Source organism: Chrysochloris asiatica, unplaced genomic scaffold, assembly GCF_000296735.1.
Source record: "Chrysochloris asiatica unplaced genomic scaffold, ChrAsi1.0 scaffold00494, whole genome shotgun sequence".
NCBI classification, from domain to species: Eukaryota; Metazoa; Chordata; class Mammalia; order Afrosoricida; family Chrysochloridae; genus Chrysochloris; species Chrysochloris asiatica.
Genome location: NW_006409012.1, coordinates 831,651 through 845,119, shown reverse-complemented (window position 1 = coordinate 845,119; position 13,469 = coordinate 831,651). Strand labels below are relative to the sequence as shown.

At 36.8% G+C, this 13,469-nt stretch overlaps 1 protein-coding gene across 2 annotated transcripts in view; it reads right to left on the bottom strand.

Moving 5' to 3' along the window:
- Positions 1-6,034: 6,034 nt before the first annotated feature.
- Positions 6,035-13,469, bottom strand: part of NEK3 (NIMA-related kinase 3) — a 49,652-nt gene continuing 42,217 nt past the window's right edge. For both annotated transcript variants that reach the window (XM_006877425.1, XM_006877424.1), the window contains 4 exons: positions 11,288-11,431; positions 10,922-11,056; positions 7,891-8,017; positions 6,035-6,119 (listed from right to left, as the gene is read on the bottom strand). In XM_006877425.1, the coding sequence (XP_006877487.1) occupies positions 6,035-6,119; positions 7,891-8,017; positions 10,922-11,056; positions 11,288-11,431 (491 nt within the window). The remainder of the gene's footprint in view (positions 6,120-7,890; positions 8,018-10,921; positions 11,057-11,287; positions 11,432-13,469) is intronic.

Genomic DNA, 13,469 nt, shown 5'->3' with positions numbered 1-13,469 from the left:
AATCTGAGTTTTATAAATTCCTTTAATTTCTGTTTATCTGCAGATGTCCTCATTTCACTGTTATAGATGAGGGACAATATTGCTGGGTATAAGATATTTGTTTGGCAACTTTTTTCTTTCAGAGTTTTATATATGTAATCCTATTGCCTTCTTATCTACATGGTTTCTGTTTGGAAATCAGAGCTTAGTCTTATTGATTTTCCTTTATAGGTAGCTTTTCTTGTTTCCTAAACTGCTCTCAGGATTCTTTCCATGTCTTTGGAGTTTGAGAGAATGATTATGACATGTTATTTTCTTTATGGTCTATGCTGTTTGTGGGTTTTTCATCTTCTTGAATGCTTGTCTTCTCATTTTTCATGATATTAGGGAAGTTTGGTCACATATAAGTTATTCTTCTTGATTGTGTCCCACATAAGTCTTAAACTTTCTTTGGATTTTTCCTTTTTTGGTCTGATTGTAATTCTAGCAGATTAGTATTCAAAGTTTTATCTTCAAACTCATCAATTAGGCCTTCTATTCATTCAAATCAACTCTTAGCCCTTTCAATTTTATTTATTCATTTCTGAAATTTGTATTAATCTTCTGGATTTCTATTTGCAGATTTTGTGTTGTCTCTAATTTTTCAATTATTTTGTTCATTTGTTCTTTTAGTGTTTTTCCTGAATCCTTCTAAAGTTATTTTTATATTTTCCTTGTATTCATCTAAAGCTTTCTTGATCATTCTCTCAATCTGCTGAAGGTATATATCATTGTTTTGTATTCTTTAACAGGTAGTTTCAATACCTTTTCTTCCTCAGTAATGTTTCTAGCTCTGCACTTTGGTCACTTTTATGAGCCGCTCTATCTTATTTCTTCGTGTGAACTGAAATTATCTGTTGTCTTCAAGACATTGTCATATTTGTATTTAATTGATGACTGTATGTTGGTGTGTTCATAGGGACTCACCATCTGATTCCTGGTGAGTATGATAGAGACTTGAAGTGTATGCACAGTTCTCTGTTAGTATATTAAAATTCAGGGTGGATTTGGTTGATATTGACTGCAATCTACTGTTGAACAAATGATGCCAAAAAATGGAAGTGGCTCTTGTCCAGTTGGTGGGGGTGCTGGTGGTACTGCTGTGGCTGGGCTATATAAGCACAGTTGCCTTCTTCTCACCAGTCAATAGTTGCATCTTCACTTCAGACCTTTATATGGGGTAAAATGCTTCTGGCAAATTCAGACGAGCCAACATTTCACCCATTTGTCTCCTCTCTTACCTCCCATATTCAATTTTTCTCCTATTCAGTATCCAATCCACTTTGCAGTCCTTTCCATTGACTCTCAGGGTTCCACGATGATGTTTTCTTTTTCATTTAGTATGTAGTATCTTTGTTTTAGAAGTTCTATATAGCCTTTCTGCCTACTCTGCCATCTTGCTGGAAGACTTCTAGGCACCTGAATTTATATCAGGTTAATTTCCACCCTCTAGCATGAAAAGGGGAGTCCTGGTGTGGTGCTATAGGATAAGTACTGGACTATTAACCACATGGGATGATGGAAACGAAATGTTCTCTCTGTATTATCCACTGTAGCAGCCACGAGTATAATGGAATTCTGTGTAGCACTGTACATAAAGTACTGGACAGCTAGCTACAAGTTGGCAGTTCAAACTCAGCAATCACTCCTTGGTGGGGTTGCTATGAGTAGAAACCAACTTAACAGCATGTAACAACAACAACGATTAATGATCTTGAATGCCTCTTCACATATTTGTTGGCCATCTGAAAGTCTTCATCAGTAAAGTGTCTGTTTTATCTTCTTGTTGTAGTGTGGAAGTGTTCTATAAATTTTAGACAGTAGTCCCTTGTGTCATATCTTATTGTGAAAAAATTTTTTCCAAGTCTGTGGGTTCTCTCTGACTCTTTTGGTGAAATATTTTTATGTGATTAAGTGTCTAGTTTTTAGGAGGTCCCAGTTATCTATTTCATCTTCTGCTGTTGGTGTGTATTCAGTTATATTTGGTAGTATATTTATGCCATGTATCAGAATCACTAAGTTTGTTTCTATTTTATTATTAATGATGATCATTCTAGGTTTCACATTTAGTTCTCTAAACAACATTAACAAATACAGGCTTTTTTTTTTTTTTTTTTTTCTGTGACTGTGTAGTAGATATTGAGAATCACAACTGAGAGGCCTACTGGTTTGTTCTTCATTTTTAGTAATGCCTTGTTTATCCAAGATCTCTTTCCTTTTCATATAAAGTTAATGATTAGTTTTTCCAACTCTTTAAAGAATTGGAATCTGGGTTGAGATTAATCGCATTGGATAGTGTTGACATTTTCACAAGGTTAAGTCTTCCTATCCATGAGCATGTTTTGATTTTGCCTCTTTTTGTTTTGTAGTTGTCTTGATTACAAAAGTTAATATCTCCAATTCCCTCTTTTCAGTCTTGTAGGTTTGCTTTAATTTGGATACTTCTACAATCTGGATTGAATTCTGGGTCGTGTTGCTATAGATGTCAATCTCTGGTTGTTGTCTGCTGTCGTTGGTTCTCAGTCCAAATGACTTCCTTTAGTATTATTTGTAAAGTTGGTCTGGTTTTTACAAATTCCTTTTATTTCTGCTTATCTGGAAATGCTCTAATTTTGCCATTGTATAGGAGGTACAGTCTTGTTGGGTACAGGATTCATGGTTGTTTTTTTTTTTTCTTCTTCTTCAGAGTTTTGTGTATGTCTCCCCATTACCTTCTTGTTTGCATGGTGTCTGCTGAGAAATCAGAGCTTAATCTTATTGGTTCTCCTTTGTAGGTTCTTTTCACTTTCTCCAAGCTGCTTTCAAGATTCTTTCTTTGTTTTTCATTTTGTAGAATTTGATTATGATATGTTTTGGTGATTTTCCTTTGGGGTTAATCATGTTTGGGGTTCTTTAAACTACTTGAATGTTTATCTTCTTGTCTTTCATAATGATACAGAAATACTATTTCAACAACTCTTCAACTATCTTTTCTGTGCTTTTCTTTCTCACAAAGGAGAGAAGAAAACGAACACAATCCAGCAAACAACAATGGTGGGTAAGTATACAACAACTAGACAAAGAATACAAAAAGAGAGAGAGAGAAAAGAGGGAGAGGAAAATAAAATAAAAAGAATGAAAATTACCTAAACACAATTATGGAGAGCAGTAAGTAAAAGACAGAGAAACCACAGAGTAGTACAAACAAACAAAAACCAAGAAGGGTATGAAACAAGAAGAAAAAGAAAGAAAGAAGCAGTTCAGAAAGAGAAGCAACCAAGAAAAAAAGAAAGAAGAAGAAGAAGAAAACAATGAAAGGGAGATAGAAAGTTTAGAAAGGAAAAAATAGAAAGGCAAGGAAGAAAGAATAAGCAAAACCAATGAAAGGGAAAAAACAAAAACAAGCAGGTGACAGACAGACCCAGAGATGAGTAAATTCTGGGGTCTCCTGCCAGCCTAGGACCTCATATCATGGATTGGTAAGGGATGAGACAGTAACATTCAACCCTAGATGGAGTTCCTCTAGAGGCATGCATTGTCTTTTCTGGGCACCCAATCTGAAAGTACTTCATTCAGACCCCAAACAGTTGGGGAATCATGGATTTTCAGTCCCAGACGTCCCAAGACCTGATTTTTCATAGTATGCAGGAGGAGATGTATACGTTAATGATATTACAATAAACCAGTATACATCAAAAGGTCATGCTAAGGACGAGTCCTCTTGTTCTGTGCAGGTGTTTCTATGTCTGAAACCACAAGTCTGTTTGGGATTTTTGTGGTCTGTGTTCCTGGTTCTCAATTGGTTTATTGTGGGAGTTCTGGTGTGGTATTACAGTTTAATGCACTGGATGCAAAGTCCGTTTGAACCGCAAGTTTGACAGTTAATACCAGTCACTCCACAGAAACCCTATATAAGGTCATTATGGGCCAGAACTGACTCGACGGCACTTAACAACAGCCTTTCCTTTGATATTGGCCTGGGAGAAGTGGTTCAAGATATCCCTAGTCTCTTCCTATCATCCTTTTCTAAGTGGATTGGCTTTTTGGTCTCAATGTGGCAATATATATTTCTATTATTTTGCTTAGGAATAGTACTCAGTTGTATTATGTATTGTTGCTGTAGTCTTTGGTTGCAATTCTTCAATGCCCAGGCCAACAGATTTGTATGGAAGACAGGTGTTAAGATTGTAAGGATCATTTAGGGGCATTAGGGTATGGTGTAGGGACACAAACTTGCCCTTCCCAAATGATCACACCAATGTCAAAAACATATCTCCTGTCCCTTTCCCCCTGCTCCTGTTATCTTAGGAAGTAGCAGACAGTCCCTCCTATAGCTATGTGCAGGTAAACTTGTTGTTCTCCTGCTTTAGTTATGCATACACTCAGAAGAAGCCCCCTCTTTCCACTCTAAAACTCTTTGTTCTCTAGGAGGTGACAAACAACCCAGAAGATTTGACTCTCCTACCTTTTCTAGTTCCGCATACCACCCTTAACTGCCCTTATACTTGTGAATATGCCATTATACAAAAAGACCCTAGTCTATGCCCCTTGCACAGGAAAACTCCATGATCTTGCCAGTCAACACTGGATGCAGCCGTGTGTCACCCTTTGTAGGTAAATTCCTTTGTCAACAAACTATCTCCTTTATCCTCTTTTAATCTCTTTTATTCTCCTTTCTGTAATAATGTCTCTCAGAAAAAAAGGAGAAAAAGACTGCAGCCTTCAGTATGTACTGCACCTCAATGTAAAGAAAGAAAAAATTAACAACGGAAACAATAAATAATATGATAAACGGAGATAAGACTGAAGTTGTGAAAGACTTCATTTTGCTTGGGTCCACAAGTAACACTCATGGAAGCAGCAACCAACAAATCAATTAACCTATTGCATTAGGCAGATAAGCTGCACAAGACCTCTTTAAAATGTTAAAGAACAAAGATACCAATTTGATGACTGAAGTATCCCTGACTCAATCCATGATATTTTCAATAGCCTCATATACATGTAAAAGTTGGACAATTAATAAGGAGGACCACAGAAGAATCGGTGAATTTTAATTGTGGTGTTGGAGAATATTAAAAGTATTATGGGTCAGCAAACCTAGTTCCCCAAATTAAGCACCTGGAGGCACCTCATTCTGCAAGCAAGCCTTCTCCCCAAGTAAAGTCACTCAACTTTATTTGTTCCATGGACTGGGCAGTCTTGTGCTCCAGCTCACAGTTGTGCTCATCTGCTACTTCTGTGGTGTCACAGCATTCTGTCGCTGGGTTGAGGACATTCAATGTACAGGGGTTCTAGCTCTTCTTTGATGGTACTGAGATTCTCCCTCCTGCTTCTCAGATGGCTCATTTTAAACCCATATTAGTGTCCCAAGTTTTTACACACACAATAAATTCTGCTAACAATCACAATTGAATCATGTCATCTATCAGCTTCTCCCAGTTTTCTTACTCAGAGCCACCCAGAAAAAGTTGTTCGGTGGGAATTACAAGGACAATGGGTAAAAGAGTCGCATGATGTAGCTCACTATACTGCAAAGATCTTATTTTCAAATTGTACACATCACTCTTATATTTATTAATTAAATATATTTAGACAATCTTCTAGGAAATGTAAAATTAGTTGCATAGTAATAAACATAAATCACAACTATATGACTAATAACATTATGAGATGCTGTAGATCTATGATCAGTAACCCTAGGAGGTAGGCATAATTATCCTTAAAGCTCCAAGAGGTTAATTTCCCAAAATCAAACTAATAAGTGGTGGAGTTACCAACCAATTTCTGGTCAACTTGTCTTCAAAGTCCAGAAATCATGTTCTGCCTTTTCCCTTGAATCAAAAAACTCATACATGTTCTAGATTTTTTTTAACTTTATGGTACTAATCATAAACAATTCTAAATATTCACAGCTTCCCAACTGTCATTCTATTTCCAAAGGAAACTATACATTCTGTCAACTAAATATCATCCAAGTATTGGCTCTTCATTTTAAAAATCATCTCAGTGGGATTTAGGTACATTACTTTGGGCACTATCCATCAGCCACTTCTTGTAAGCCAGCTTGTTTCTTCAGTTCTGACATCCAATCAGGGTTGTCATCTTCTTCCTCAAAGTCCCTGTTAAAAAACAATTTGGATTTTAAGACTCTATGTACAGAGTACTTTCAGTATTTGTTAACTGAGTCAAAGCAGAACACCAACATTGTTGCTGTTAAGTGCCATCAAGTCGGTTCTGACTCATAAAGATTCTGTATAAGGTTTCTGAGGAGCAACTGATGATTTGAACCATCGACCTTTTGGTTCAAACCAACCTTATGGTCCAGTGCTTATCCTACAATGCCACAACAGCACTCCAATCACCAATACAGCAATATTAAAAATTCCTTTTTGTGTGTCAACATCCTAGATGTTTGGCTAAATGCTAGTCTAGTTGCTGTCATGAATAGAGTTTAATTGTCACTGGGTAGAACCAATTACCTTCTATAAAATAACATCATACAATGTAATTCAATCAACTTCTATAATGTAATCTAGTATAATGTAATCAATCAACCAGTTGAAAAGGGGTTCCCTAGGGTATAATCTGTTGCCAAAAAATAAACAAGACGTTTTTGCAGAACTCTCATTTCATTCTTCACCTGATCTACAGATCTTGGGGTATATGTCTGCTAAAGTCTCCAGCCTGCTGCCTGAGCCAGGGATTTTGTATTTGTCATCTCCTCAGAATTACGTGACTCAATTCTTTAAGGTCAATCAATCAATAAATCTCTTTTTAATGGCAACAGGTGTGGTTGGACTGTGAACCACAAGGTTGATAATTCAAACCCACTAGCTGCTTCTTGGAAACCCTCTACAGGGGTGTTATGAGTCAGAACCTGTTCGATGGCACTAAACAACAACAATATGTATATACACATACACACACACACACACACACACATATGTAGCTATTGTGTTGTTGTTAAATGGTTCCAACTCCTAATGACCCTATAGGGTTTCCGAAGCTTTTAAATTTTTGCAGGAGCAGAAACTCTTATCTTTATTCTGTGTAGTGGCTGATGGACTTGACCTTCAGACTTTGTGGTTCAGTTCAGTGCTTATCCTATGGAGCCACCACACTCGTATATAGGAGTCCTGGTGTGGAGCTGTAGGATAAGTACTCGACTGCAAGGCTGATGGTTCAAACCCACCAATCACTCCTTGGAAACCCTATAGAGTTGCTATGAGTCAGAATCAACTCAAAGGCACTTAACAAGGTTGGTCTGAACCTCAAGTTCGGAGGTTCAGAGCTATGAGCTCCTCCTCAGAAACCCTATACAGGGTTGCTGTTTGTCGGAATTGACTTGATGGCATTTCACAACCCACACACATATACATATATATACATAAATGTTGTATTGTTGTTAAGTGCCTACAAGTCGATTCCAACTCATAACAACCCTATATACACATCAATCTCTGTGTATACATACATATGTATGTATGTGTATATATATATATATATATAAATATATATATGGCTAGTAACCATGAGGTCAGCAGTTTAAACCTACCAGCCACTCTCAGAAACCCCATACAGAGTGGCTATGAGTTGGAACCAACTCCATGGCAGACAACAACAACAACCCTGTTTAGGGCTTCTGAGAAGCAGCTGGTGAGTTTGAACCACCAACCTTGTGGTTAGCAGTTGCCATGAGTCTGAACCAAGTGGACAGCACTTAGCAACAAGAACAACATAATGCATTAGCTATCCCAGACAAAAGATATGTTCATTTATGGTGAAAAGTAATATACCAAGCTCTTATAAACATGAAATTATTATGGTATTACTTAAATTATATACCCACACACAAGCCAACTACAGTTTTCTAGGTATTTGACCACATACGTGTCCTCCTCGTCCAGTCTAGGTTCAAGTCTCTCAGGATCCAAAATAACAGAATCATCAACTCCATCAACAGTGTCAGATGCTTCTGTTTCTTCAGAGAGGGGGCCTTTCAAGAACCCTTCAGAACCTTTGGAGGAATATTAATAGACAGTGCCAACTTGAACAGTATTTACTTACTTTATGCATGTTAGACTAAAATCCTCTAAAAGCTTGCTGGAGAGCAACACACATTCAAAATGCCATGGTTGGCTGCCATCTTTCAAGAGGACAGTACTGTTTCAGTTCAAAATGCATTTTATGTTTATGTAAATGTGTCATCACTGTGAAAAGACTGAACCAACTCTCCACAAATTCATCACTATCACCTTCATTTGCAATACTTGCAGCTCTGACAATCACTGGGAAAGCTCTGTCTTTTTTTGTGTGCTAAAATAAGGCTAAATGAGAACTGCATGCATCTGTTCCTACTGACATACAAATTCTTAAAATGAACAGTTAGGAACGGATCTCCTTCAAAACCAGGAAAATCCTGCAGGCAAACCCATTCAGACAATAGAGGTTAGTGGTTACCAGAGAATAGCTGGGAAGTGGAGGTATTCTTTTTTAAAAAAAGACTATAGTCGACTCTGTTTCATGACATTTGTATTCTTTTCTGTAGGGCTCAATGATCTAAGACAATAATGTATCTATTTTTATAGCTGTTGTTGTTAAGTAATGTTAAGTCAGTTCTGAAGGAGCAGCTAGTGGGTTTGAAATGCCAACCATGTGGTTCACAGTCCAATGTTGATTCTTTTCCAATAGCCATTTTTAAATCCACAACCATTAATCTTCCTTAACATCTTCCTTGTGTGTATCAACCACTCCTCTGGGCTCCATAAAACTATGCACAGCTCCGACACACACTACAAACAGTTATACTTCTCTACTTGTGTGCTAGTCTTCAGGGCAGGAATTGTGCTTTATTCTTTTTTATATCTCAACCTTATACTCAATAAATTTTGACCAAATGAACAAATGTAGCTAGATCTGTTATAATCAATGCAGCAGAGACTTAACATACTCTACTTTGTCTAATGTATCTCAGATCTTAATCAAATACAGTCACTTAATAATTGAACTATCAAATTTATACTCACACATTTGTACATTGTCCTGAATTACAAAGGTTATTATTATAAAGGATTATTTTATCCTGTTTTGTGGAAACATCTATAGAAATGACAACCAAATAAAATTCTGATTGTTCATCTTTTTCACAATCTACTCTAGGAAGTGTTGGGTTGCCAACAAAAGGTTGTCAGTTCAAACCCGCCAGCTTCTCTGTGTGAGAAAGATGAGGCAGTCTGTTTCTGAAATAATTAGTTTAAAAAACATGAAACAAAACTCAAAATCACAAAAAACATCTGGCTTACTGATCAGATAAGAGAGTGGCCGAACCCCTGAGACTACAGCCCTTAGTTACTCTTCAGGCCTGTATTAAAACTCACGCCCAGGGCTCAATTTTCAGCCAAATAGACAGGTCTATAAGAGGAGCAGTAATACTAGTGAGGTAAGCACTCCCTAGAACAAGCAACCATTTGAGATCAAAAGGGTAGCATTTTCCCAAGGACTAAGTCAGAAGAGTTAGGAAAGATGGAGGAATGGAAATAGGAAACACAGGGAGGAAGTGGGATATGTGATGTTTTATTGTAGACCCTGCAACAAATGTTATGAAACAAAATGAGTAAGAAGTGTTGAATGGAAAACTAGTTTGCTCTGTAAGCCTTAACATAAATTACAATAAAATGTTTAAAAATTAAAACCTGATATTAAATAATAAAAATAAAAATGTAACCTCAAACAAACAAACAAAAATATTTACACCCCGTCCTATAGTGTAGCTATGAGTCAAATTAACTTGACAAAAGTGTGCTTGTTTTGGTTTTATTCGATTTCATAGTTAAGGTTTTTTGACAACTTAGCTGGGCCTAGATTCTTAGTGGTTTGGCAGTTAAAAGGTAGTAATACTCCATGATGAGATCTAACATAATGTAATCAACCCCTGATGTGATCCGATCACAGGTAAACCCTCATCTGATGTCATTATTTTTGTGCTACAAATCCTCATTTCTATGGTATTAATGAGGCCAGATGCAATCTATACGGTTAAGTTGTATCTTCTTGTTGTTGTTAAGTGCTGTCGAGTCAGTTCCAACTCTTAGTGACCCTGTACAGGGCTTCCAAGGAGCAGCTGGTGAGTTTGAACTGCCAACCTTGTGGTTTAAACCAACCCAGTGGCTGAATGCTTATCTTACAGCACCATACCAAGACTCCAAGTTGTATACTGAGGCAATCTCTTTTGAGATTTAAGAGATTAAACAGGCAGTCAAAGCTCATAAGAACCTATTATCACAAAGAAAGAAGAGTCAAGAGTAGAGTGCATCTTTTAGATCTGTAGCCCCTGTACTGTAAAGCTCCTAGATCCAGAGGAAGATTAATGTCAAGACAAGAAATACCGATGGAAATCTCCAAGGTATGTTAGACCTACAGATACTGAAAGAGACAAGGACTTTTCTCTAGCGCCAACAAAGAGAGAAAGCCTTCCAGTAAAACCAGAACTCTGGATTTGGACTTCTAGCTTTCTGAACTGTGAGAGAATACATTTGTTTGTTAGAAGTATCGACTTGTGATATTTCCATTATAGCAGCAATAGATAACTAAAACATCCAATATAACAGGATTCCCAATAGAAACTAGTGGAAATTTCTTAGAGTTCCTCAAAGTTACGACAATAAAGTCTGAACTGTAGAGTCACTAGAGCAATGATTTTTTACATGGTAAAAACAGGCCACTCTTTACAGAAAGTAGTTGCATAATTATTAAAATGAGTAAGCATATGACTAAACAGAAGTAATGTAACCCTATGAGAAATTTTAAGTACAGCATTAAAGTGGCTAGAAAAGATTTAAAAACACTTGAAATGAAATGCTATGACTATTTCGTAAACTTTCAAATCAAGGGTCCCCATAGTTATATAGTAGAAATGAATTACCTGCTTTACATATTGTGTATGTTTTAAATGCCAAGCTGAGATCAGCATTCCTAAGGATGTCCAACAAGGTTTCAGGTGTCTCTCTGACCCAGTGCTTACGGGTGTTATTTTCCCTGTACCTTATTACAGAACCACCTAGTTGTGAAAAGGTTAAAATTAGTGCCAAGTAAAATCATCTTCTCAAAATATATCTTCTAGATCAGACTCAATCAAGCAAATTCATTATACTTCTTTCTCTCCTAAAATATATTTTATTAGTCTGTACTCTGGTATCCTTCACAAAGTGACATTAAAAAAAAAAACCACCCTTACATTAAAGAATTATTAGAAAATGATCTATAATAAAATAGTATTTAGTCTTACAACCTGTATTGTCCTCTGCTGTTAAGCTGGAGCTCAGTATGGATGCATTTTGCAGAGCAGTAACAGCTGTCTTGGATATGTTTTTCTCCCATTGTTGCCTGTTAGGACTTTGTGATGTGGTTTTCTTCGGATGGACTGATTTATTATCTGATTTTAAGATATAAAAAGGGAATGCTAATTCTGTTATTTTATTTACTAATCTATATCTATATATATATACTGTAGCAATAATAAGGAAGTATTTTTTTTTCTCTTTAAAACTCAGGCCTAGCCACAATGTTTTTCAAATCTAAGTAGCAAAGAAAATGTGGGAAGAAAATCCAAAATGAAAAGGTGCAATGAATCATTGAAATGACCGAATTATAAAAACTTTATACACAGTCATGCGTTACTTAACATTCATAGTATGTTCTTGAAATAGGATGTCAAGTGATTTGGACATTATGCAAACACCATATCAAAGTCTGGTCCCTACTTTTTTTTTAAGCATCTAAAACAAGCTTCATGCCTCAGCAGTGATCATCAAAATAACTGAGAGGAATTTGCCTTTGTGTTCAGTCCTCAATTCACACCATTAGCAATTTCTCTGTATCTGACATAGGTTTCTCTCACATTTTCTTAAGCTTTTAATTTTCAGTGGAGCTGACCCTTTAACAATCTGGAGAATTTTTCTTTTTTTTTTTTTGAGGACTGTCATGATTGTTAAGTGTGACATACCTAAATGATGAGCAATAGCATTCACTTATTTTCTACCTTTGAGTTGTTTAATAACCTTTTGTTTCACTTCCAAATCAATACTTTTCCTTTGCCTCTTGCTGCTAATTTCACTAGCCCAAGTTCTGCTGCACTGGGAGTCATGATGCACTTAATATTTTCAAAAGAAAACTAAACAGAGATTACGCTCCAACACTCAAGCACCATGGGATACAATACACAAAATTGTATGCTGCTGCCTATGAATCACATATACTGTTACACAGTAAACTTTTTAGATGAAAAGTACTATACAGTATATACATGAGCCAGTAACATGGGTGCTTACTATGACATCAAGACATAATGTACTATAGGCTATACATGTACTGTACCATTATATACCTGGCAGCACCTTTTATACAAGAGACATGAGATATATGCATAGTGTGTGGGAAGGAGGCTTCTGCATTTGCTAAATCTTATTCTCTGATCAGGATTTCTGAACTCATGAGGCCTTTAAAAAAATTCATGGAAGGGGAGCCCCGCTTGTATGGCCCAAGATGTAGCTGTGGAGCTGGTGGTCTACCTCCATGGCCCACATCACCGTTAACCAGTATTTGCAGCAGATGTATGAAACAAATGACAGCAGGGATGGAAGATCTTGTGCAGAGATGGTGTCTTTTAAGCATCCTCAAGTTATAAACCCATGGCTTTAAATGCCCTCTCCAGAAGAGAAGTGTCAAGAAATTTTGGAACCCCACCCCTATGATGAAATGTGTGCAGCTCATGTAAGGTGTATTTACACAGTAGGAAACCAGGATCTCATAGAAGCATACAAATGTCAGACTGTAATTGTCCAATCATTCCTGTGAACATTTCAAGCCCACAAAGAAAACTGGGCTTTTCCTATCATGTATGCAGCAGCATTTGACCTTTGAATATTTGCCAATAATGCAGATCAGCAGCTGGTAAAGAAAGGACAAAGCAACGTTGGAAACATGTTGGAAAAAGCGGTGTGGACTTATTGATGAGTTGTTTTCATGCCTGATCCATGATACTTGTGCTGGAATAGAGGATTCTAAGAAGTGGGGGTGCTGTTTCTGGTGAGTCAGTTATTTGAAATTTACTTTAAGATCTATAAACCCCATTTGTGTAAACCTCTAATTAGAGCAACTAACAGCCAAAATCTGAAAGATTATAGCATTGCACAGAGAGCTATGTGCACACACTATGTTGGATGAAAAGCTATGTTTGATAGAGACTTTAAATAAGCTGAAGAGTATATTGTGCTGGAAGTCTTAGCAAGAGCTATACGGCAAGACAGGGAAATTAAACGTATCCAAATTGGCAAAGAGGAAGTAAAACTCTCCCTATTTGCAGACGATATGATTCTATATGTAGAAAACCCCAAAGACTCAGTAAAAAAGCTACTAGACCTCATTGGAAGATTCAGCAAAGTGGCAGGGTATAAGATCAACAAACAAAAATC